General features: G+C 52.9%; 1 protein-coding gene across 5 annotated transcripts; it reads right to left on the reverse strand.

The window, feature by feature from the left end:
• On the reverse strand, positions 5,672-25,829 carry P2RY2 (purinergic receptor P2Y2). Of its 5 annotated transcripts, none has more exons than XM_018059380.1 (3): positions 25,729-25,829; positions 17,297-17,390; positions 5,672-13,480 (listed from the first exon to the last, which is right to left on the reverse strand). In XM_018059380.1, the coding sequence occupies exon 3, from the start codon at positions 13,474-13,476 to the stop codon at positions 12,343-12,345; it is 1,134 nt and encodes a 377-aa protein (XP_017914869.1). In that variant the 5' UTR covers positions 13,477-13,480; positions 17,297-17,390; positions 25,729-25,829; the 3' UTR covers positions 5,672-12,342. The 5 variants fall into 5 exon arrangements, with proteins under 5 accessions (XP_017914869.1, XP_017914866.1, XP_017914868.1 ...); XM_018059377.1 differs by having other exon boundaries at positions 17,297-17,572; positions 25,729-25,807; XM_018059379.1 differs by lacking the exon at positions 25,729-25,829 and adding an exon at positions 25,503-25,703.

The raw sequence follows: 26,140 nt of genomic DNA on the forward strand, positions 1-26,140 counted from the left end.
TCCATGGGGTCGCAAAGAGTTGGACACAACTGAGGGACTTCACTTTCACTTTTCACTTTCATGCATTGGAGACGGAAATGGCAACCCACTCCAGTGTTCTTGCCTGGAGAATCCCTGGGATGGGGGAGCCTGGTGAGCTGCCGTCGCACAGGCTGCCGTCGCACAGGCACATGGGGTCGCACAGAGTCGGACACACTGAAGCGACTTAGCAGCAGCAGCAGCAGAGGTTTCACCTGACCACCCTATTTAAAATCACATCCTCCCTGTCTTCCTAATCTCTCTTCCTGTTCTGCCATTTTCCCCATAGCACTGTCACCTCCTAACACATGGAATTTATGCTTTATGATATCAGTTCTTTTTGTCTCTTTCACCCTACTAGGGTATAAGCTCCTAGAGAGAAGGGTCTTCTTTTCCATTCACTGATGATTTCCAAAAATCTACAGCAGTACCTGGGACATGGTAGACTCTTGGTAAATATTTGTTGAATAACTAATCAATAATCAATAATAACAAGGTTCTTCAGACAAAATGTGACAAAGCCATACACATGAAGCATTATTGGGAATATAGTACTGCTATGCGCTGCAACGTGAATGGACCTTGAAATTACAATGCTAAGTAAAAGAAGCCAGGCACCAAGGCCACATACTGTGTGATTCCATTTACATGAAAGGTCCAGATTAGGCTAATCTATAGAGAAAGAAAGTTGCGTTTCCCTAGGCCCATGAGTGGGGAGGGGGCAGTTCAGTTCAGTTACTCAGTCGTGTTCTACTCTTTGCGACCCCATGAATCGCAGCATGCCAGGCCTCTCTGTCCATCACCAACTCCCGGAGTTCACTCAAACACGTCCATCGAGTCAGTGATGCCATCCAGCCATCTCATCCTCTGTCATCCCCTTCTCCTCCTGCCCTCAATCCCTCCCAGCATCAGGGTCTTTTCCAATGAGTCAACTCTTCGCATGGGGTGGCCAAAGTATTGGAGTTTCAGCTTTACCATCAATCCTTCCAATGAACACCCAGGACTGATCTCCTTTAGAATGGACTGGTTGGATCTCCTTGCAGTCCAAGGGACTCTCAAGAGTCTTCTCCAACACCACAGTTCAAAAGCATCAGTTCTTCGGTGCTCAGCTTTCTTCGCAGTCCAAATCTCACATCCATACATGACCACTGGAAAAACCATAGCCTTGACTAGACGGACCTTTATTGGGAAAGTAATGTCTCTGCTTTTGAATATGCTATTTAGGTTGATCATAGCTTTCCTTCCAAGGAGTAAGCATCTTTTAATTTCATGGCTGCAATCACCATCTGATTTTGTCTGGGGAGGGGGCAGATCTGGGCAAAATGGCGAGTTGACTGTTCATGGTACAGGGCTTCTTTTTGGTGGCAATGAAATTTTTCTAAAATTAATGGGGGTGATACTTGCACAACTCTGTAAATACATTAAAAACTACTGAATTGTGTATTTAAATGGGTAAACTTTATGTGCTGCATCGATTCAGTCATGTTTGACTCCTTGTGATCCTGTGGACTGTGGCCTGCCAGGCTCCTCTGTCCATGGGATTCTCCAGGCAAGAATACTGGAGTGGGTTGCCGTGCCCTCCTCCAGGGGATCTTCTTAACCCAGGCATCAAACCCACATCTCTCCTGTCTCCTGTATGGGCAGGTGGGTTCTTTACCACTATGTTATTTTTGTTGTTGTTCAATCGCTAAGTCATGACTGACTGCATTCTCACGGACTGTAGCACGCCAGGCTCCTCTGTTCTCCACTATTCCCTGGAATTTGCTCAAATTCATGTCCATTGAGTCAGTGATACGGCGTAACCATCTCATCCTCTGCTTCCCCCTTCTCCTTTTGCCTTTAGTCTTTTCCAGCATCAGGGTCTTTTACAATGAGTCAGCTGTTTGCATCAGGTGGCCAAAGTATTGGAGCTTCAGCTTCAGCAACAGTCCTTCCAATGAATATTTAGGGCTGATTTCCTTTAGGACTGACTGGTTTGATCTCCTTTCTGTCCAAGGGACTCTCATCATTACAGCTCAAAAGCATCAATTCTATATGTTAGTTATATCTCAATAACTATGTTAAAATAATAGTGCTTCTGCCTTCAAGGGCCCTTGTAAGACTTACATGAAATGATTAATTTGACTTGCTTTGTAAAGGAAAGGAATTATATAATGAGTACCCACTGATCCTAGATGTCCAACAAAACCACTATATGGTTTATCTTATTTATCCCTCGCTATGAATCTCATTTGTTCATTCAGTGAGGAACTGTGCACCTCCTATGTACTAGGCACTGTTTTGGACACTGGAGATAACGCAGTGATCAAAGTAGACAAAGACCCCTGTCCTCTGAGAGCTTTCAGGAAGAATCAGACACTACAAACCAAATGTGAAGTAAGTGTGATTTCCCTTTTTTTTAATGACATGGAAATTGAAATGCCCGAGGTCATCTGAATAATGAGAGGCAGAGCTGAGATTCAAATGGAAGTCTGCAAGGTTTGTGTGTTTCTGTGCCCCGTGGGTGAGGGCACTGGGTTGGCTTAGGTGGAGTGAAGGCTTGTGGACGAGGTGTGTGGGTCTACGGTGAGGATGTGGGGGTGGGTCCCCGAGGGCTGGCTGAGACACGCCCCCCCCCCCCAACCTGGTGCTTCCCACTTCATTCCAAGGGCCCTCCCTTCCTCATGACTGACAGTCAGATGCATCTTACCTACTAGATGCTGGCGGGATTCAAATTATAGGCGTCTCACGGGTGGTGAGTGAACCTGAACTTCTGCCAGAGCAGTCACATGGGGGTGCCAGGAGAGGCAGCTGAGCTCAGTCACATCTCCCAAGGGATGGAGTCCAGTTGTGGAGGCTGCCTCATGAGGAGGCAAGGACTTCTGGGGGCCATACAGAGGAGCCAGGGCTTTGGGTGGGGGTGGAGGCCTGGAACAGGACAGGGGAGGGAGCTGGGGGTGCCAGCCTGGAGAAGAGCCAGCTTGGGATCATGGGTACACCCTCCATGGCTGCTCTGGGCTGCGAATAGGTGTGCCATGTGCCCTTATGGCCAAGCTGGAGAGACAGGGTTCCTGGGAGGAGGCTCTCCTCCAGGGACAGGGGTTGCCTAGGAGGGAGTCACCTCTCCATCTCTGGAGGTGGGGGAGGAAGCAAATGATGTCGGGGTGTGAAGGAGGTGCAGAGAGGACCCTTGTGGGGGGACAGATCCTTTCAGAGGCCCCAGCTTCAGAGTGGGGAGAAGATTCTGGCTTCCCTTCAGAAGAGCTCCCAGACCAGATTGGGGGACAGGGTGCTGGCTGTCAAGGCCTAAGTGCCCCCCCCCCAAGTTCTGCAAGCCTTGGGGAGGGCCTCTCTAGCCCTGCTCCCCAGCACTCAGCTGTGTCCTCAGACCCAGGGCTTGGGTGTCTTCCTGGCAGCCAGTGAAGGTAGGGACACCATCTGGGGCCTCCCTAAAGGTAAGTAGGAGGTCAAAGGGATAACCATGACCAGAGGACATCACAGAGTTGTCCTTGGGGATCCCCGCTCATGGCAGAACCAATGAGGGCCAAGTGAGCACCTTTGAAACCCCATGCTGGGACACTGGGCCTCAGGGGGTGCTGAGGACGGAGCAGTAGTGTCTGCCTATCTCTTTTTTTTTTTCAAAGTTTGTTTTTTCTTTTAATGAGGGCCATTTTCACCCCCCAAGTCTTTATTGAATTTGTTATAATATTGCTTCTGTTTTATGTGTTTTTTTTTTTTTTTGGCTGCAAGGCATGTGGGATCTTAGCTCCCCAACCAGGGATCAAACTCATACCCACTGCATTGGAAGGGAAAATCTTAACCACTGGACCACCAGGGAAGTCCCTGCCCCTCATTCTTCCCTTTACAAAACCATCAGCCAGTCATAAGCCTTTCTGAGGGGATAAAATACCCCACAGTGCTGAGGTTTGTCCTGGTGCCAGAGTGCAGCATGATGGATCCACTAGGGGCTGTGGGGCTCTAGGTGGGTGTAAGGAAAGAGCAGATTAGTCAAGACGGCAGTGGTCAGGCTCTCTCGCCTCACGGCCTCTTGCCCCACGTTTTGTAAATCATGATTATGTAACTGCATGGGCACTATGTCCTATATAAGCACCACCTGGACTGCCTTTGTGGTCTAGTCAAGTTCAGTTGCGTTTAGTTGAGTTACGTAGTCATTGTTGCTGCTGTGTCTGCCATTAGGAGGTAAGGCACATCTCCTTTGCCATGGTGAATAAAGAATGTCTGCAGGTCCTACAACTCCTTGCATCATCTTCCAGCTTCTTCCTAGCTCATGCCTTGCTTTCCTTGGGTTCAGTGAACAGTGAGATACAACGAGACAACTGGCATAGTCGGCAGGATTGAACATCGAGACAGTGGGGAGTCCCTGTGAGCCCATGGGAGTGGGTGGGCTGGAATGGAGAGCTGAAATGTCACCTGAAATGAACAGCTGAAACTCACCCACAACGGCAGCAACCTTTTGTCATTGCTGATCAGCCCGCACCATCAGGAACACACCTGGAGCCAGCAAGGCTTGACTTATTACTTTCTGCAGCAAAGACTTCCCATCAGGGGATTCTGTGGGGTGTCTCCAAGGGGAAGAGTTAAGGAAGAGATGTTTTTAAGGTTGTGGGGGCTGAAGTGAGTCAAAGAATGGTCTTTGGCAGAGACTGGTCAGAATTTTCAAAACAGGAAGTTGCTGGAACAGTCAGAGATCCTATGTTAAGAATACAGGAGAATTACTATTAAATCAGTTTGTCTGTGGTTTTCTCTTGGAACATGTGGGTCTAAATTAGAAGTCCCCAACCTCCAGGATCTACTGATGATCTGAGGTGGAGCCAAAGTAATAATAATAGAAATACAGAGCACAATAAATTTAGTGCACTTGAATCATCCCAAAACCATCCTCCACTCCTGGTCCATGGAAAACTGTCTTCCATGAAACCAGTCCCTGGTGGCATAAAGGTTGGGGACAGCTGCTCTAAATAAATACATGGGTGTTTACAAGTGTGAGTTTAATCTGAGATGGACATCACAGCTTGGTCAGAAACGGTTACCTGTTTTGTAAGTCAGGATGCTTTTTAAACTGTGTTCCCAGTTTCAGTTCTCAGTCCTATCTCTATCTTACATACCCCAGCAACTTTGTTGCCCCAAGACGGTCATTTTCTTCTCTTCACTCCACTGATGAGGGTCTGGACCTCAAGCTGCCTTTCTGCTGCTGCTGCCACCTCTGGCCACCAGGAGGCGGCAGGGCAGCAGCCATGGACTCAAGACCCAGAGGGGACTAAGCACAGCCAGGCAAGGGAGCTGAGCCAGTGCTCAGATTGAAGGGATAGGTCTGAGGCTCTGCACAGCTCCATTTGCTTTCCTTTCCTTCCAGGGATACCAGGAACGTGGAGAAAAAGGCGGAAGGAAATGGAGAGTGAGGGAAGAGGGAAACTGAAGGAAAGGGGATCTGCAGAGCTGGCAGCTGGGTCCTCTGCCGCTCCCATCTTTTCCTGCCATCCCTGGTCCTAGTCTGACCTCCTGGCAGCCCCTCCTGGTCCTTCTCTTTCTCCCGCAGGTTGGTCATCCACCTGTGGCCTTTCTACTCCAGGGATCTACGTGGTACCTGCCGGGACTGCTCCTCCCCCTCAGCCTTCTCCCTCAACACAGATGTAAACACACATACACTAGCACAGGCTGTCTGATGACTTTTAATTTCCTCCCCCACATTGTGCAATTGATTTGGTCACAAAGGCTGGTCTAACAGCTTAATCCCACAATGAAGTGGGACTTTTCATGTGGCTGCTGATTTGGAATTTGGCTCCAGGACATAAATCTGAGGATACAGAGGGGTAGAATATCCACCTACTAAAGAAACCTAGAAACAACTGGGGTTAGATAGCTTTTCAGGTTACTACCCCAGCTCCCTACCACTTCCTTTCTTGACTCTACAAGCTCAACACCTGACATCTCTGCAGTTGTGAATTCACAACAGAGTGGGAGTGGGGAGGGGGCTGGACAAGGGCCTTCCCACCCCCAGGCCAGGCGAAAGATGCTCTAGGAAAATCACTGAGGGAGTCTGGGGTGTATCATTTCAGACTCTCAGCAGGAAAGATGGGGCACAAATTGGTCACTCTGGGATAGTTGAATGAAGAGACTCTTACAAAAGTGTGGTCTGCTGTCCGAGTCAACGCATGAGGAAGGGCACCGAGGGCCGGTGCTCTGAGACAACCTGGAGGGATGGGGTGGGAAGGGAGGTGGAAGGGAGTTCAGGGTGGGGGACACATGTATACCTATGGTCGATTCATGTTGATTTATGGCAAAAGCCATCACAATATTGTAAAGTAATTATCCTCCAATTTAAGTAAGTAAATATTTCTTAAAAGGAGTCTGGCAAAAGAATGTGTGGTCTGGTGTTTGTGGGGAGTCTGTGCAGAGCGGCACTGATGTCCGGTTGCCAGGGCCAGGGAAGCAAGGGCAGCAGGAGAGGGCGGGGGCAGTCCTGGAGATGACCCACTGGCCCCTTTCCGCCTCACCTTGCCCCACACCCAGAGGAGAGGGGCACCCCAAGGATGGGGAGCAGGGTCCTGCCAGCACTGGGGGAGAGGAGGAGGGAGCAGCAAATTCAGAAGGCAACTAGAACTTTAAACTGGACTGAACTTTAGTTGTTACCCAAGAGTGACTCAAAGTTTTGGAGTTTGCCAAATATGCAGTTCATGGATGGAAAGGGAAATTAGACATTACTGAGCAGAGAGCATCGATGAGAGGAAAGTGAAAGTTGCGTGTTTGTGCCTTACAGCACGCTCACTGTTCAGTAAACTTGGAAAGGTGGTATGATCAGTTCCATTTTACAGATGAAGAAACTGAGTTTGCAATCACAGAGCTGATGGTGGCTGAACTGGGCCGGAACCCTGCTCTTCCTGCCTCAGCTTCCCTGTGTCCCCCGACCTCTTCCTTTCCCGGAAGGGTGAATGGGGAGCTCCCAGGTCAGAAGCCTCCCTCCCACCCACACCACCCAGGCTTCTTCCCAGGATGCCTGCCCCAGGCCTACCAAGGTGAGTGATCCTCCCAGCGGGTACAGACCAGCACTGAGGAAGGCAGCTGAGGCAGTGGAAGGAGCCAGAGAGCCCTGGTCTCATGTTTAGTCTCCGCACTAATCACTGCTTGGCCTCGGGCAAGGCACAGCCCTCTCTGGGTCTCCAGTCCCTCCATGCAGCCAAATAATCCCTGGGGGTCCCTGTCAAGAGGAAAAACTGATTCTAATTGGTCATGTCTCCCAAGAGACTCACATGCTGTTTCTCAGTGGTGTTTAGGAGTAACAGCCCCAGGAAGTGATGTCAAATTTGAAAGGTGAGGAGCAGGGCAGGAAGGCCCAGAAGGTAGATGCAGGGGAGATATTTTGGGGCAGACAGATGCCCTGGTCACTGCCAGACAATGGTATAGGGCAGCCATTGTGCTGGGAATGAAAAATCCTTTTCTGACTTCAAGGGCTGAAAATAGTCATGGGTGAGCCCCTGGGAGTTGGCGTGGTCTGGTCCATTGTTCCTGGCTGAGATGGGGTTGGGACTGGACACCTGGTTGACTTGAAGCCAAGACAAGGGCAAGCCTTCTTGAAGAGGCTGGGGCCACTGAGGGGTGGATGGGCAGAGCCAAGGTCATTGCATATGGGGAAATTGGAAACTGAGATCCAGAGAGGAAAAGGAGATTCACCATGTCACATGGCACAGCAGAGCAGAGGAGGATGAGTTTGGTTTCTGGGGCTCATTTCCCTCACCCTCACACCCTCCACCTCAAGTACATACCCATGGGGAAGGCAAATGCATCCCTCACCTGTCACCCCAGTCACTCCTGGCCAAGCTCCAGCCTCACCCCACAGAGGGCAGAAGCGTCTGACGTTCAGCTGGCTCTACTCCAAGGCACCGTGTGGTACCAGTGGAGTCACTTCATCTTTCTGCTCACTTGATGCCAGGGGAGACCCACTGCCCCACTCTAGTTCTCAGAACTGAGGGCTCATGGGTCCTAGCAATGCCTGGGGGGACAACTGTTAGCTCTGTCTTTGATGAAAAATCTAGGCTGCTGATGCCCTAAGTTAGGGAGAACTGGTGTGTGGGAGGCAAGGTCTCCAGCCTCTACAGAGTGACCCAGAGAGGGCAGGCATATGGACTCAGGTCACACAGCAAAAACTGGCCATCTGTTGCCTGCTCTGGCCCAGCTCCAGGTTGGTCCTCCAGCCCTGGGTCTCTGATTCTTGGATAAACCGAGGAGTGGCTGCAGTGCCCTGGTGGGGACCACCAGTCAAGAAGAAAGGGCCAAGTCTTGCTGCCAGAGAGGGGGAGCCCTTTGGAAGACCAAGGGCATCCTGTTCATCCCCCACTGTCACTTCTCCCTGAAGCCCTTCCACAGCCCATCACCCAGACAAGGCTCTGTAAACACACACGAGCTCACGAGCCTGAGTGCCACCCAGTGCCAGGCAGGGCAGAGGGTGGTCCCACCCTCAACCCAGGATGGACTGCTCCCTTCCCCCACATCCTGAGGAAGCCTCGCCCACAGGGGACACCCTATTGTTCACTGGCCGGACACACAGTCCTTTCCTTCAAATCACTTATCCCAGTGTGGTTATATATTAAATTATGTGAACTCCACAGGGGCAGGGGCCAGCTGGTTCGCCTCCATATCCCCGTGGCACAGTGCCCGACGTGTAAATGCTTATGTTCCAGCCTCTGATATCAGTGCATGTGTATTGATTCAGGCCTCCCAATGCCCTACATGGGAGGTAGTGTCTCCTTCTGGAAATGAGAAAACAGAGGGGCTGCAAGATTCAGTGATTTGCCCAAGATGCCACAGCTGAAGAAAAGTGGAGACACTCAAATGCAGGTGGTCTGGGCAGAGAATTGGTGCTCTTAACCTCATCCTCACTGGAGCGCCTCTCTCATCCTGAATCACATGAAGGTTGAAGGGTTGTTTACAAACTCTCCTGCCCCACAGGGACTGCAAGTGGCAGGGGACACTGGAAAGGGAACTACTCAGGGCATCGGATGGAAGTGAACTCAGTCTTGACTCCCCATTTACTGTCTGTAAAACCTGGAGCAAGTCCTCATCTCTCAGAGCCTGTTCCCTCATTTGCTAAATGGGAATAATACTGTCTATCTCACATGGTAGTGGTGAAGAAATATTACAATGGATGTAAGAGGGCCCTGCCTGGTGCCTGGGACATAGGTCAATATCTCGATTCCCTTCCTTAGGTGCCTGACTCTTACATCCACCCAAATCTTCCATGACAAGGGTGATGGTAAAGAGGTAGCTTTGGTGGCCTGACCTGCCAAGATTGGAGTAGTTGTGTCTGGAGGGCATGTTACCCAGGGCCTTTCCTAGCCTTTGGAGGGTCAGAGTGTCCCTCCTGGGCCCCAGGACTACTGCCAACGAGAGAAGAGACCTCTATGTGCCAGGGCCCCTGCCCCTGCTGCATGGAGCTCCCTGAGCTGAGCTGCTGCTGGCCACTCAGCAGGCGTTTCCTTCTCCCAGTTGTTCCCCGACCACCCCAGGGCCCCAAGTCCCTGGCTTTAGCTCCCTAGCTCCATCAGAGGCGGGGAGAGCTGGGGTGGTGGGGGTGACGGCAGGATTCCCACAGAGGCACTGACCTGCACCGAACGGAGCGGGAGCGGAGCAGCTGGGGCGGTCCAAGCCCCTGGCGCACAGCCAGGCGCCACGCTGACCTGCCAGGTGACCTTGGGCAAGGCCCCGCCCCTCTCTGGCCTTAAGTCTGTAGCTGAGTTGATAGTCCCCAGGGTCTGTCAGGGGCTGCGCCCTGTCACACTGGCCTTCCGGAGTCAACAGCCCCAGGAAGTGATGTCAGGCTGAGGAGGTGGGGAAAGGGCAGGGAGGCCCACAGAGTAAGAGGAGATATTTTGAGAGCAGACAGGTCCCTCCACGTCACTGCTGGACAATGGTCTGGGGCCAGGAGTGGAAAATTCTGCTCTTACTTTGGCTGAAAATAGTATAAGGCAACAGGGTCGGGAACCCGCCCTCAAGGAGGGTGGCCTGCCCACTGAGCAGCAAGGCCCAATGTCCACAACAAGGGGCCAGGCAGTCTGACCAGGGTCCAGAGATGGGGCCCTGGGCCTGTCCATGGTTCTCTTAGGGTCTCCATTCCCCACCCCCGCCAGTGTCGGCCACAGGATTGGATGGTGAGTAAACTCCTCCTGTCCCGTAGGTCCTGTGTCCTTAGACATCTCCAGGCACTGGTTTCAAGGAAGGCTTCCTGAGGCTAGGCCATAGTGTGGTCTTCATGTGCTGCGGACGCTGAGTCCTCAGTTCTCAGGGTCTCAGGACAGCTGCTGGAGGGGTAAGTGGGCAGGACATGAAAGGTGTGGGGACCAGGGGAACTTGGGCCTATGGGACACAGTCCCATCCCCAACTGCAGATGGACATTCAAGGGTCCCCAAAGTCATGACATATAACTCCCTGCCTCTGGGTCTGAGCAGGGCTGAGGGAGTCAGAGCTCAGCATCAACACTCCTGGTCAGTAGAGCATCTCACCTGGGTAGAGGCTCCTTATAAACTGAGATGGGGTTCAGCCTGAGCAGCAGCTGGTAGGAAACTCAGGCCTGCAAGAAAGGTTCAAGGACAGACTCTAAGAGATCATCACAAAGATAATCATATGGATCCCAGCTATATTAACAGAAGTAACCTAGAATGCTGGAGGTGAGCATTCCACACTACTTTGGGCAAGTCACCCACATTACACAATGCAGAGTAATGGTCGGGGTCATGGCTCATGACAGGTCCCTGTCACACGGGGGAGCCCTGGAGCTAGACCCTAAATAGGGCAACCCTGAGGGTGCCGTTTTGACGAGGCAGAGTGGGAAGGGTGGAGAAGTCACTGGAGGTAGGTGGAGGCGGAGTGGGGAAATCAGGCAGAGTGGGCCCATCAGGGGAGGGCTTTCCCAGAGGGAGAGAGAGATAATTCTTATTCTTGAAGTTAAAAGTGAGGTCAGTTTTGCCCTGAAAGTGAAAGTGAAAATGAAGTCGCTCAGTCATGTCCGACTCTTTGCGACTCCATAGACTGTAGCCTACCAGGCTCCTCTGTCCATGGGATTTTCCAGGCAGGAATACTGGAGTGGGCTGCCATTTCCTTCTCCTATTCCTGCCCAAAGGCTGGAGCTAGCTGGCACCTGCACTTTCATGTTCTTCTCTGATGAAGTGTTCTTCTCGGAGTCCTGCCACTCCAGGAGGCTTTCCCTGATGCACAGTCCACAGCCCCAACCATTCATGTTATCCAGCGGTGTGCTACAGAAACTTGTACCTGTTCACAAGCGCCAACTGCTAAATTTTCAGGCATTTTGCAAGGAGGCTGACATTCCACTGGTAGTCTGAAGCTGGCCCTGCTAGGATTATTTGTACCACAGCTATTGGCAGTGTTTACAAATCAGGGATTCCCTGCACCCTCTCTGGACAGTCAGTTAAATGGTTTAACATTTATCAGCACTTAATGGTTATTGCCATTAAATCCTAAACTGGGGGGACCCTAAGGACTGGGACCCTCTGCAGCCAGCAAAATCAGGCAGAAAAGTCAGTTAACTTTAGAGTAGAGGAGGCTATTCGTCATACGAGACCACCTCTAAGGCAGCTGGTGGGAAGCCAGGCAGCAGAAAAGAGCAGGTTGGAAAAAGGACAGCAGTGTGCACAGCGAGAGCTTCCCAGGCTGTAACCCCATCCTCCAACTATACAACGGGGCCTGGCTCAGCAGTAACAATACCTTTAGTATCAGTTTATATCATCATAAACTGTTTGTGATAGATTTATGACTTCAGTTTCCAGACATGCATCCCTTGGACTGAGGGTACTCCTCAGAGCCAAGCCCAAGGTGGCACTCAGACCACTCCAACTCATCATGGGAACCGCTGGCTCAGCCCTTACCCCTTACCAGGGTCCTCTGGTCAACTTGCAACCCCACCCCTCCCAGGCAGCTCAGGCCCAGGCTTGGCTGTGTGACCTCGGGAAGTCGCTTTCCTCTCTGAGCCTGTTTCTCCATTTGACTTGATTAGGCTGGAGCCCAGCCTGGGGACCCTGGCAGGCACAGCCAGGTATTTATGTGGGAGTCAGGCCAGGGCTGGCATTGTCCCTGAACTCTCTTCTTAAGATCTTACTCCCTACCCCACACATACAAATGGTGACTAAGGGTGTGGGGACCGCCACGCTTTCTGGACCACAGAGAACAGGCTGAGTCCTGCTCAAATGACAGAGCACTGGGGTCACAGCTCCCTTGACCACCCTGCCCGAGGCGCTGATGGTGCATATGTGGGGAGACTGTCCCGTTTGAACAAGTCTACAGCCCCATCTCATGTAAACCTGAACCGGGGTTCAGCTCCTACAGCCAGACGTCCTTAGTGTCAGCGCCACTACCAGCCAGTGAGGACTCTGTCCCCCTGGAGTTCTCACGGCTGGCCGAGTCTTCTGTCCTGTCAGCGTGAGCTCCGTAGGACCTGTGTAGGCCCAGCCGGTGGCGAGCCTGGGTGGGAGGGGTGGGGTCTGTGGGTGGCTTGGCATCCCGGGCAAAGCGCACAAGCCTCTGCCCAGCCAGGAAGTAGAGCACGGGGTCGAGGCAACTGTTGGCGCTGGCCAGCGGCCGGGTGACCTTATAAGCCAAGTTGATGGCGTCGAGGGTGCGGCAGCTGAGGTCCAGCGAGCGGAAAGAGTAGTAGAGGGTGCGGGTGACGTGGAAAGGCAGGAAGCAGAGGACGAAGACAGTCAGCACAATGGCGATGGTGCGCACGGACTTGCGCTTGGCCCGTGGCAGGCCGCCGGTGGTCCCGTAGGCCGGCTTTAGCAGCCGCCGAGCCATGAGTACGTAACAGACCAGGATGACGGCGAAGGGCACCGCGAAGAGCAGGCTCAGCATGACAGAGCTGTAGGCCACGAAGTGGCCGAAGAGCTCGGGTGCCGAGGTGTCATGGCAGATGATGCGGTCGCCTCGGGTGCTCGTGGTGACGAAGTACAGCACGGGGGCCTGGCAGGACAGCACCAGCACCCACACGGCGAACGCCACCCGGCGGGCGTAGCGGGCCCGGCCCCAGCGCAGCGAGTGCAGCGGGCGCAGGACGCCCAGGCACCGGTGCACGCTGATGCACGTGAGGAACAGGATACTGCAGTAAAGGTTGGTGTAGAAGAGGAAGCGCACCAGCTTGCAGAGCACGGTGCTGAAGGGCCAGTGGTCACCTTGGGCGTAGTAGTAGACCAGCAGGGGCAGGGAGGCGGCGTACAGCGCATCCGACACGGCCAGGTGGAACATGTACGTGGTGGAGGCGTTCCAGGTCTTGAGGCGGCACAGGAAGACGTAGAGCGCCGCGGCGTTCAGACACAGCCCGAGCACGCACACCACGCCATAGGACACGGGCAGCAGCACGTACTTGAAGCTCTCGTTGAAGCGGCACTTGTAGTCCAGCTCATCCCCATCCCACGTGCCATTGGTGGTGCCATTCCAGGTGTCCGGGCCTGTGGCCATGGCCCTGAAGGGAAGCAGGGATGGGGGTGGGGTGGGGTGGGGTGGGGGTGGAGAGAACAACCATCAGGGTCATGCACTGCCGGGGACCCAGCAGGGAGGCCTGACACACCCGCCTGACCCAGGCCACGAGGGACCCCAGGTGACTACAGACACCTCCGTTGGGATCTGCCCAACCACATTCAAGGCTTTTATTGCATCTGATCTGTCCCTCTCTGTGGACACAGAGGGCCCAGAACCTTGGAACCATGGGACCTTTATAATTCTAACGATTTAAAACGGGTAGGCAAACTGAGGGACAAATCCAGCCCACCAGTCTGTTTTTGTAAATAAAGCTTTATTGGAACACAGCCATGATCATCTGTTTCTGCAGCACTGAATAGTTGTGGCAAAGACCATATATTCCTCAAAGCCTAAAATACTTAGCATGTTGCCTTAAAAAAAATTTTTTTTTTTTTTTTGGTGTTGAGAACCTCAGGAATAGAGTTCCAGATCTAGGAGTCTGCCTAGGGCAGCTTATACCTTTCTGGAGGCATTAGGAAGTTCTTTTATTTGGCCTGTCTTTCCATTCTCTGGGAGGCTCCGGCCACGTGCCTAGTATTTTGGCATTTGAGGGAGTTTTGTAAGGGTCTTCCTCTTTAGTTATTCAGTCACCTCTTCAGCAAATATTTTTTAGGAACTCCTATATTCTGGTACTTTCTGCATCTGTAAACAGCAGTCCTGTTCCCTGGCCTCTGAGGCCACCAGATGGAGCAGTGACCTTCCTAAAGATTGCAGGCAAGTCTGGGGTGGAGATGGGAATAAGGGTAATGGGGAACTTCTGTGGGGCAAACTTAGCTGACTCCAGGCCTGCTCTGCTTCTCTCCATACATCACCACCACCTCGACCTTCTCCTTGTTCCCAGTGAGCATATAATGCAGCTATGGCGCCTCACCCAGACAGAGAGCACCTGGAGATCAGGATGCGACCTTACTCCTCCCCCCGTCTCTCCAATGTGACCAAGAAGAGCTCTCTCAGACTATCCCAGTCTGGAGGGCAAAGATGTGCCCAAAGGTCTCAGAAGGCAGGCTGGGAGTCATAGCAGAACTCCCTGATTATGGGGCTGTGCAAGTGGCTCCCTAGTGAGTGCAGAGGGCTTGTGCCCTGTGTATGGGTGTGTCTGGGAGGACATAGAAGGCAGATGATGTGTGAGTCCTCCTCACCCTGAGAATCTGGGGCTATGTAATCCCTCCTATTTTGGAACCCCAGGATTCTGAGAGGCTGGGACTCAGAGATTCTATGGGGCCAATGATATCCATTCCCTTAGATGCTGAGATTCCTGCCCAGCCAGGCCTCCCAAAAGCAGCTCAGGGCCCATGAAGTTGAGATCAGGGTGGCTGAGGGACAATTGGCTCTTCAGCTCCCTTCTTTCCCCAAAACTCTCCCTCCTCTATCTTCCCTGCCTGGTACTGTCAGCAAAGATGCAACTAGGAGACAGGGAGCCTGCCCTCATGACCTTGCTCCCACGGACACAGGTTCCTCCCCAAGGAGCCAGGGGAGATACAGGATGAGAAGGTACGTATGAGATTAGGGGCCACTGGCAGGGCCAAGCTGCTAGGACCCCTGTTGACTCAGGAACCGGTATTAAAGCATTTCCTGCATCCCACCCAACTCCTTGCAGCCGTGTCACCTCCACCCTTGCTGCTAGAGCCCCTGTATCAGTCTCCCTGTCTCCAGCCTCAGTCCCCTCCATCCAGAGGGATCTTTGGAAAAGAGAAAGTCATTCCTCTGCTGGAAACCCGCTGTGGCTCCTGTCTGATCTCAGGAGAAAACCCAGCTCCTCAGGCTAGTACCAGCGGTTTGTATAACCCAGCTTCTATCACCATCCGCATCCCCCGTGATCTGCCATTTCTTGAATGCACCCAACACACTTCCCCTCTCAGCCATGCTTCACGTTACTCCTTCAGACTGGAATCCCTGCATGCCCGGCATCTCCATCTGTTGAAACGACAACTCTTTATCCTAATCCAGTGATTAGGAAGAAGCTGGCCTCTGGACCCAGGCTGCCTTTGTCTCCTCATCTGTGAGGGGACAAATGAGGTGATCAACAAAATCTACGTCACAGGCCTGCTTGTGAGGGTTAGGGGAGCAATTTGTTTAAAACCTTTGGAGCCACGCTTGGCACATGGTGGGCACACTATGTGTTACAAGCTTTGAGGCTCAGCTCAGCTGTGGCCTTCTCCTGACCTCTTTGGAGCAACAGAAGCCATGAGCAGAGGAGCAACAGAAGGTCCTGGAGGTTGTGGAGCAGGTGAATGTGGTGGGCCAAGGCAGTGACACCCCATGCTGGGGCCAGGCCTGGGGACCTCATGAGGGGAGAGGTCTGAGAGCTGTTTAGGAGGGAGTCTGGGTGGAGGAGGGGCCAGGACGCCTCAGGTTCAGGGGTCAGGAGGAGAGGGAACTCAGTGTCAGACACGGTAAGTGTGGGGTGCCCCAAAGGGGTGTCATGGGCTGGGATCACCAGATCTGACGCACTGAGAGGTAAGCAGAGGTTGCTAGCTCACAGGAGCTGCAGAAGGAGCATGGAGGCCCAGGTGTGAGACTGAGGATCTATGGAGGGCCACACTCCCCCGGGGGACACTGGCTTGGGGTGTCCAGCTCTGCCACAGAGCCCTAGGTGACCTCAGGAATTTCCTGCCCTCCTGAGGGTCAGATACCCTTGGGGCCTCACTCCCAGCGGCCCGGGACCAGCTCCCACCTAACTTGGTCCAGCACCACTCAGCTTCCCCTCTGTGCCCGGTTCTGGCTGGCCCTGACCTCAAGCGCTCTGAGTGTGGTGGGAGCCGTGAGCCATGTGAGAGCCCTGACAGGCTTTGTGTGCCACTGTTCCTGCTGTCTGGAAAGCCTTTCCTGACCCACTCACACGGCACTCCACCCATCCCTCAAGACTTCTCAAATCTCATCTTATCTCCAAGGCTCTTTCCCTGCATCACTAACCCCCCAGGGCATTCCATACCTCCTGCTGGGGATTTGTGTCTCCACCCTCTATCCCAACACATTCCAGGAACTCCTATCTGATTCTTTTCTCTGGCCCTGTCCTCCAGCTAAAGGCCTGATCCAAAGCAGGCATGACCTGAATGAGAGAACGAAGGAATGAGTGAAGCAACCACAAGAGGCTATGGGAGCCCAGAGCAGGCTAAGCTTTAAGGTATTGGTCTCCTTTCAGCGGACAATGACACTGAAGGATTGCTCAGCTGCTGACCCTAGGTGGCCAGGGGTCACACCAGCTCTCCAGGGGCCCCAGTCCACCTGAGGCCTGCTCCTGCCCCAGGCAGACCCCTGCACTGGCTCTTTTTTCAAGAACCCTGCCCTTCTCTGGACAGATCAGGGAAGAGCCAGAGGGAAGGAAACTGGACCCAGGGATTCTGAAGATGGGTCAGCTGTCTGATCTACATTCCTCTATCTGACCCCTCTCTGGCTCAGGTCACGGGGTCAGGAGCTCCTGATTCTGGACTGCCACCCTCTTCACTTTGTAGGGACCAAGTCTGGGTTGAGCAGCTTCCCCTGCAGCACCCTCATTTCATTCCTGACCACATTCCTCAGCAGATACTGCCATAGAAGTTGGGCTACTTGTTTAAGGTCACACTGGCAAGTATTGGAAAAACTGGATTTGATACCCAGGGCTATCTGGCTCTGAAGCCTGAATTCATCACAGCTTGGGATGAGGTAGCAGGGCATGGGTCCCCTTGATTTACCCCCAGGTCAATGTATACACATGCACGAGCCTGCCTGCCCCAGCCTCTCAGCTTCCCAGGCAGCGGACCCCACCCTCTCGCGCCCATACCTGACCAGCCCCTGCTCTTGATGTCAGGATGCTCAGCTCCAGCTCAGGTTCCTCACTCATGAATGCACAGGCCTGGACCGAGCTGCAGGGAGCTCTGTGGGAAACAGGAAAAACAGGTCCTCCAGCCTGGGGCCTCGCCCAGCTTCCAGCATTTCTCAGGGCAGGCAATGCCGTGGGCTCCAGAGACAGGGAGGTGGAGACAGCTGGGGCTCTGGGTCACAGGAAGTCAGCTAGGATGAGCCTTCCCCAGGCTGCCTCCTCTGTGCCAGCCCTGGTCTGAAAGAGGCAGAAAGTGACCAGGAGTGGTTGTTCCAGTAGGCGAGAGTGTCCTCTGCCCACTCTTGCTCTTTAACTGTTTCCTTTTAGCTCACATGTTGTACAGGTGTTCCCCAGCACCCCCTTTCACTGGAGGATGGCTCTGCTGGGGAGGGTCTCCCCCATATCCTACAGAGCTGAGCTGAGCTTCCAGTGCCCCCTCCCTCAGTCCCTGTTTGTGCTTCAGCCCCACAACAGGAAACACCCAATACCCTCACTTCCCAGTATGCACTTAATGGTACTGTGGCCAACACAGTTCACCTCAAGCTGAGTCTCTATCTGGAATACCCTTCCTCCCTCATCCCACCGCTAATCATTCCTCCAAGGGTGTGGTGAACACACATGGGCACACACAGGCACGGACACACCTAGATACACAGTCATATTCAGATGTACACACACACTGTCTCACACACACAGAGTGTTAGACAGCCAGAGCCTGGAACAGCCTTTAGAAATCACCTCTGCCAAACTCCCATTTGACAGAGGAGGAAACTAGGGCCCAAGGGCTCACAATCAGCCAGAGACGGAGCCAAGAGCAACACCCAGGTCAAGATTCTGGCCCTGGTTGTATGTCTTGCCTGGGACCCCTCCCACAGAGCAGGCACGGTGCTTCGGTGAGGGGATGGTGACTGGTGGAGGAATGCCTCTGTGTGGGCAGGTCCCAGTGTCCACCAGAACCTCAGACCCATCTCAGAGAAATAGAACATTCCTTTCCTTTTTCTCCCGGGTTCACTTCCCTGCAGTGGGGGACCAGGAGACAGCTGAAGCCAGGCTCCCAAGCTGGAAGCCCATTCTAGTGTGGGGAAAGTGGAGAGAGATGGAGATGGGGGAACCACAGGAATAGGGCAAGGGGAGGGGACACCAGGAAAGGCCTTGGACCACAATTTTCCCAGTGCACCTTGCCCAGGAGTCTCAGGCTGACATGGGCCAGCCGGCTGGTAGTCGGGAGTCTAGTGACAAGGTGAAAGAGTTCTTCACCTTCTCACCTGCTCCACCTAGGGTCTCACCCAGGCTTCTCCTAAGGAGATGCCTTCACTGAAAAGACTAAGATAGAACATCTTGCTTTCTCTGGACAGGTGGGAGATACTAGTTCTGCTATGGGACTGGTTCCTAGCTCCCAGCTGTGGGACTCAGACAAGCCTCAGGTCTGCACTTTAACTCCCACAGGATCATTCTGGCCTGGTTGGTTATTTATTTATTTTTGGTTGAGCTGGGTCTTCGTTGCTGCATGCAGGCTTTCTCTAGCTGCAGCGAGTGGGGCTATTTGTTGCACTGCGCAGGCTTCTCATTGCAGCGGCTTCTTTGTTTGCGGAACACGGGCTCTTCAGTAGTTGCGGCACACAGGCTCAATAGTTGTGGCACACAAACTTACTTGCCCCAAAGCATGTGGAATCTTTCAGAACCAGGGATCGAACTTGTGTCCCTGGCATCAGGAGGCAGATTCTTACCTACTGGACCACCAGGGAAGCCCCCCTCTCCTGCTCTTTGGCTTGGTTGTGTCTTTTGACTTGACACACACCAAGAGTCAAACCCAGTTTGGGGGTAAACTGACCACTGCCTCCTAGATCCTCTCTTCCAGGAAGCGCCCACGGTTCTTAGTGTGAGGGAATTAGCTCTGATTAGCTCTCCACCAGCGGGAACACGGCTTACTGGCAAGGCCCAAGATCTAGTCTTCCTGGTAGTTCCCCACTGTGAAGCAGCCATGATGCTACTGTACTCATTGTACAGTACTCATGTTTGTTAAAAACAAACAAACCACAAAAAGACAAACCAACAAGGCCCGAAAGGGTAGCCCAAGATCTTACCCAAGGTCACCGGATAAGCCAGGGGCAGAGCAAGCCTGGCACGCAGACTCACTACCTGGCCCCTGGACCTGGCTCTGCCGCTACCCCTCACCCAACCTGCCTCTTCCTCTCCGCCTCACTCTTTCTCTCTGTGGCCCCAGGCTAGTGAGCCCAAAGCCAGGAAGAGTGGCTGGGGCAGTTCCCAAACTGGTTACATATTTTTCAGGGTGGCTGGACAGCATTCCAGCTTCTCCACTCGGGTGGCTCTGGAATGTATTGCCTGCTTGCCACCCACCTGGCTGGCCCTGTCCAGTCCAGCAGGGGAAAGTGATCTGTCATCATTCTGGAAACTCCTGCCTTTGCAGGAGGTGAGGTGCTGTGAAGGGAAAGCCCTGGACCCAGAACCACTGAGGGGCAGCAGAGGGCACTGGGCAGAGGCGAGGTCCCATTTCTTCCATTCCCAGCCGTGAGACCTGGACAAGCCTCAGCTCCACAACCTAACTCTCAATTTCCTTGCAATCTAAGAACAGTACGTGCCTCGTAAGTTTGTCAAGATAACTAAAGGAGATGATTTAGATTTTGTGAAATAATTAAAAGAGTTATGATTTTAGCAGGTGAAGAAGGTGGGCAGGATGCGGGTATTCCAAGAAGATAACAGCGGCAGGAAACGCGTGGTATTATGGGCAGAGTAGCAAGGTGACAGCCAGACTGGCCACAGATCAAGGTTCTCACACTGAAGGCCATCCTCAGAAGGGAGAGCAACCTAGGCACCCCCAGCAAGACGTAGACCTCACCACACCCCTTCACTCAGTCACCCTTTACAGAGGCTGCAGTATCTGTACCTCTGTCTGTGTGGGGCGCTTGGGGACTCTGAGGTGGGTCAGACCCTTCCACGATCTTGAGCTCAGTGTCAAGGTTGAGGGTGGAGGAGAGAGGGCAGGGGAAGATCCAGAAACAGTCAATGACATCTTAGGGTGATCAGGGCTGAAGGAGACATGAGGGCCCCTAATGGAAAGGGGGTGTGGTCAGGGAAGGCTTCCTGGAGGAGAGGACATCTGTTTTGGAAGATAGGTAGGAAATTAGGTGGGTGGAGAGAGAAGAGGAGCAAAGAGAGCAAAAACTGGGGCAGGTGATCCATAGTATTTTGGGAAACTGTCAGTTACTCTTATGGCTTGGGGCAGAGAGATGGTAAAGAGAGGGTAAGGCTGAGTTGGAGGACAGGGAGGAACTTTGGAGTCATCCTCTACCCTCTCCCAAATGTCCTCCCTGGGGCTGAAGGCCCGTAGGTGCCCAGCTTTGCCTGGTATGCTTTCTGCATCACAAATACTGGGGCCGGTCTGGGGAAATAGCTGAGGGGTAACCTCAGATGTTATCAGCAGGTGCTATTGCAGTGTGATTCCTCTCAGCCTCTTCTGGAGGCCCTGGGTCTCTGGAGCCCCTTCTGGAGTCTCTCTCCCTCTTGGGAGTCCTCAGGATCCTGACTGTGGGGGCCACCCATTGGCGTTGAGCTCAGAACATCTGAGTGTGTGGGTCTCAGAGGTCAGCCAAGCTGGTTCTCCTGCCTTACAGATAAGGAAACTGAGACCACTTCCTTAAACGGAAGGGCCTTATCCAGGTCTGGTGTTCGAATTATTTTCAGTGTGGGGTTAAGTTCCCCCCAGACAACCTCCAGGGCAAGACTCCAAACCAGCTGGCCCACCTCTGACACAATCCAGCCCAGAACAGAGCTACAGAGGTATGCTGCTGACCTGAATCAGCTCAGAACCATAATGCCCTGGACTCCACCCTGATCCATCACACCCGAAGGCCTCCAGCCACACTTAAGAGGCAAGAACCCAGGGTTCAGGTTCCAACTTGGAACGTCCATGCTGTGCAGCCTTGGTCAAGCCAGTTCCCCTCTCTGAGTCTCAGGTTCTTCATTGATCAAACAGGGAGAATTACTGACACATAAAAGCTCTCAGGAACCCTCTGCTCAAGAACCAACGATAGCTCTCCATGGAACAAGACCTTTTTCTATTATACACCTACTTTCTTCTGATCATTCACTTCCCCAACACTCACTGGCACCTACTCTGTGTCCAACTTGTGCTGGGTGATCTGGACAGAAAAAAAAAAAAGCAGGCCCAGCCTGGCCTACTCCTACAACTGACCTCTAGGGTGAATACAGAGGTGAGGAAGGCTCCCATAGTCAACCTCCCCACATCAGGGGCCAACAGCTGGGAGAGGCCAGGCCTGAGGACACAAAAGTAGCCTAAGCAGAACATGTGGGTCAAAAGGTGCACCAGGGATTTCCTTAGTGGTCCAGTGGCTAAGATCCCGTGCTCCCAGTGCAGGGGGCCCAGGTCTGATCCCTGGTCAGGGAACTAATCCTTGGCCTTCCCTAGTAGCTCAGATGGTAAAGCATCTGCCTGCAGTGCAGGCCTGGGTTCGATCTCTGGGTGGGGAAGATCCCCTGGAGAAGGAAATGGCAAGCCACTCCAGTATTCTTGCCTGGAAAATCCTGTGGACAGAGGAGACTGGCAGGTCACAGTTCATGGGGTCGCAGAGAGTCGGACACGACTGAGTGACAAAACACACACACGCACAGGGAACTGCAGCCAGTGTGACACAACTCAAGATCCTGCACGCCTCCACTAAGGCATGGAGCAGCCAAATAAGTTTAAACAAGGAACTTTAAAAATGGCGCACCACACAGACTCACAGAAGGAAGTTTGGGACGGGGAAAGATTTCACCGGGAGCAGCGCCACCTCCTGTCACCCAAATAGCAAGGTTTCTCCAGCCCTGTGGACAGCCTGAACAGATGCTATCTTAGCAGCAGCTGGGTCATCAGGCCACAGGCAAGACATATTTTCAGGAAGGAATTCAAACTTCCCTTCGCCTGAAAAGGAGAGGACCCCGCCTCACCCAGATGGGGATTCTGTCTTGAACGGGCAGGAAAAAGCTAGGGCAGGTGAGCAGGGATCCCTGCTGTCACCTTGGCTTTGTGGCCTCGGGCAAGGTATTCTCTGAGCCTCTGTTTCCTCATCTTCAAAATGGGGGCAATAATCTCCTTCACAAGGTTAAAACGAAAGTTGCTCAGTCGTGCCTGACTCTTTGTAACCCCATGGAGTCCATGGAATTCTCCAGGCCAGAATACTGGAATGGGTAGCCTTTCCCTTCTCCAGGGGATCTTCCCAACCCAGGGATCGAACCAAGGTCTTCTGCATTGCAGGCAGATTCTTTACCAGCTGAACTATCATGGAACCCAGTATATTTCACAGGGTTGGTGGAAGATAAATTAGGGACTTTTATAAAATGTTACTGGTAAGTTGTCTCTGCAGAGAGGGCACAGGGAGAGGAAAGCAGCCAATAGTTTAAATTCCAATAATCAGCACCATCCCTCACCATTGCATTCATGTTCTAGTATCGTCACAATGCATTTAGGTCTATGAATATCACACATCTCACCTGAGCATTGCACTTTACACAGGAGAGAAAGCCTAGAGATAAACCCACACACCTATGGTCACCTAATCTGTGACAAAGGAGGCAAGAATATACAATGGAGAAAAGACAGTTTCTTCAATAAGTGGTACTATGAAATCTGGACAGCTACATGTAAAAGAATGAAATTAGAACATTCCCAAACTCCATACACACACAAAATAACTCAAAAAATGGATTAAAGAATTAAATGTAATGCAGAACACTCTGAAATAAATTACAGCAAGATCTTTTTTGACCGACCTCCTAAAGTAATGAAAGTGAAAACAAAAATAAACAAATGGGACCTAATTAAACTTAAAAGCTTTTGCACAGCAAAGGAAACCATAAGCAAGACAACATACAGAATGGGAGAAAATATTTGCAAATGAAGGAACTGACAAGCGATCAATCTCCAAAATATACAAGCAGCTCATGTAGCTCAATATTTTAAATCCAAACAACCCAATCAAAATATGGGTGGAAGAACTAAGCAGACATTAGAAAACTGTGAATCAAAACTAGGTATCACCTCACACCTATCAGAATGACCATCATTTTTAAAAAATCTATAAACAATAAATACTGAAGAGGGTGTGGGGAGAAGGGAATTCTGTTGCACTGTTGATGGGAATGTAAATTAATATAGCCACTATGGAGAACAGTATGGAGGTTCTTTAAAAATCTAAAAATAGAACTACCATATGACCCAGCATTCCCACTACTGGGCATATACTCAGAGAAAATCATAGTTCAAAAAGACACATGCACCCCAGTGCTCATTGCAGCACTATATACAAACTGAGGCTAGGACATGGAAGCTACCTAAATGTCCATCAATAGATGAATGGATGAAGAAGACATGGTACATATATACAATGGAATATTACTCAGCCATAAAAAGGAACAAAATAGTGTCACTTGCATAGACAGACAGACCTAGAGGCTGTCATACAGAATAAAATAAGTCAGAAAGAGAAAAACATATACTGTTTATTGATGCTGTTCTGACCATGCCCTGCTCACAAACCTTCCATGGCTCCCTATTTGCCTTCAGGATGAAACCCAAGTTTTCATCTTGTACACCCTGAGTCCTGTAGTGCCCCGGGACACACTGTTAGGACAATCTGTGCCACCCATTCTGATGGCCTGACTGGTTTCCCTTTCTTTATAATGGTGTGGCGCTCCGCTGTAGACAGGCTTTCCCTAGGGACGCTGGGGACAGGGGACAGGGCTTAGCGGCTGCTGCTGCTCCCCCAGTTCATCTCAGTGCTGTACAGGATCCTGGCAGCACAAAAATGAGTGAGATCCAGTTCCTGCCCTCCAGGGGTTCTGAGACCTTGGGAATGAGAAGCAGGAGACAGAGACCTTAACAGTTCAGGGTAGAATTAGGGCTCTAAGACTGCAAGGGCCCAGACGCGGCTCCAATCCAACCTGGCTAAATAAGGACGGCTTACCAGAGGAGGGGGCATCTGCACTGGTTAGTTCTCCAACTGAGGAAGATGAGTAGAAGGGCATTTCAGGCAGTGAGCATGGACTATGGAATGGTCCAGAGGCAAGAAAGTGACTAGCATTTGCAGCAGATTACATGCATTTACGAGGATGGAAAGTCAGACAGGAGAGGTGGCTGGAGAGGGTGGCAAGGACCAGCTCTCAGATACCTTGAGTCCCAAGCCAAGAGGCTCAGATGTGATCCAGTGGAAGTTCTCTGAAAGTTTAGCCCAAAGAGCAAAATGACTGGGATTTGAATTTCAGGAAGTTACCCCCCAGGATCTGATCTTTCTAACCTCAAAGAGTGAGCCTGCCCAAGAGGACACTGGTGTTGAGCATGACCCACACGACAGCTCCTCTATAGTCCTTAAGTTCCGCATCACTATTATTCCCCTTTTACAGATGAGGCTCAGAGAAGGGACATGCCTTGCTCAGGGTCACATGGTGTACAAGGCATGATGGAGGGAAGGTCTCTGGGTGTCCAGAGAGCTTTTAGGGGGCCCTGTCTGCTCAAAGACTCTCTTTCCCAATCATTTCCACCAATAGACAGCTGAGACTTTATCTGGGCCCCACCCTGGCCCTCAAAAGCTCCCATTATTCCAGCCAGATCCAAAACAAAGTGGGCACTTCAGGCTGTAAGCCCAGGGAAACTGAGGGTGCGTACTGGAAGGAACAGCTGCCATCAGCCCCAGAGACCCCAAACTGGCATTTCTGGTCCGCAGCAGGGCCTGGCCCTTGGGTCTGGCTCCTGGGGGACCCTAAGCCTGACACTGGGAGCCCTCCTTAGGGGGGTGAGGGGGCACTGCCTTTCTCCAGGCTGACCCTTCCTACAGCAGCCCGCCAGATTAAAAGTCCCCAGACAGAGGCTTAACTGTCCTTCCAGGCCACTGCTCCGCGTGCCACCCACCCCCGGCCCCCGCCCCGCCCCAGTCTTGCCGATGCCCAGGCGAGGCTGCCACCCAGGGTGCCTCTGGAGAGAGGAGCTCGGGACCTCCAGGGTTGGCCTGTCTCTGGCTTCGGTCCCACGCTGCGGGGGCGCCCGTACCGGAGCATAAACACAAACAAGTTCCACAGGTTCAGCTACCCGACTCCGCAGGGGCGCACGCTCTCACCCAGGGACACACACACTTTCCCGAATATGCGCACTCACCCGGGGTATCCGTCCACATTCCCCGCGATCGAACTCCGGTGGAGCCCGAGCTTGACCACGGACCCGCCGGAGCTCTCACAGGGGTTTGGAGCCGTGCCTTCTCGGCCAGCCGCGCGCGCCGCTCTGCCTGCCCGGCGCCGGCCGAGTCGCCACCCCGCGCGCACCCGGGCCAGCCCGCCCGCGGCCCTCTCTCCGCCCGCTGGTCCTGCCGGCGGCCCGCCCTCACCTCGCAGGGCGCTAGTCCTCACGCTGTGCCCCGACCTGGCTCCCAAGTGCTAGCGCCACCGCGGGGACACACGTGCCCGAGAGCCTCGGCCGCCCCGCCCAGCTCCCCACCCCTCCGGGTCAGGCCGGGGGCGGGCCGGACTCCGGACAGACCCGGGCACTGCCGCCGCCACCTCCTGCCGGGGAGAGACACTCCGCTACCCGCTCGGGAACACTGCAGGGCCATAGCGCGCTGCCCGGGCAGGGATGGGCGGCGACTGACCTACCGCCTGGGGACCGAGGCTCCCTGGCCTTCCTCACTGGGGTGATGAAAGGCTTTCAGAAACTTTGCTCAAGTTTTGCAAAGTTCAATGTCTCTGTGACCGCTGTCACTGCCCAGCGCAGAGCTTCCAGAGAACCTGTTCAGGGACCTT

The sequence above is a fragment of the Capra hircus genome, chromosome 15 (assembly GCF_001704415.2).
Source record: "Capra hircus breed San Clemente chromosome 15, ASM170441v1, whole genome shotgun sequence".
In the NCBI taxonomy this organism is placed as follows: Eukaryota; Metazoa; Chordata; class Mammalia; order Artiodactyla; family Bovidae; genus Capra; species Capra hircus.

Excerpts from the sequence above, each read along its gene's own strand:
- P2RY2 (XM_018059380.1), bottom strand. The coding sequence starts at position 13,476 with ATGGCCACAGGCCCGGACACCTGGAATGGCACCACCAATGGCACGTGG.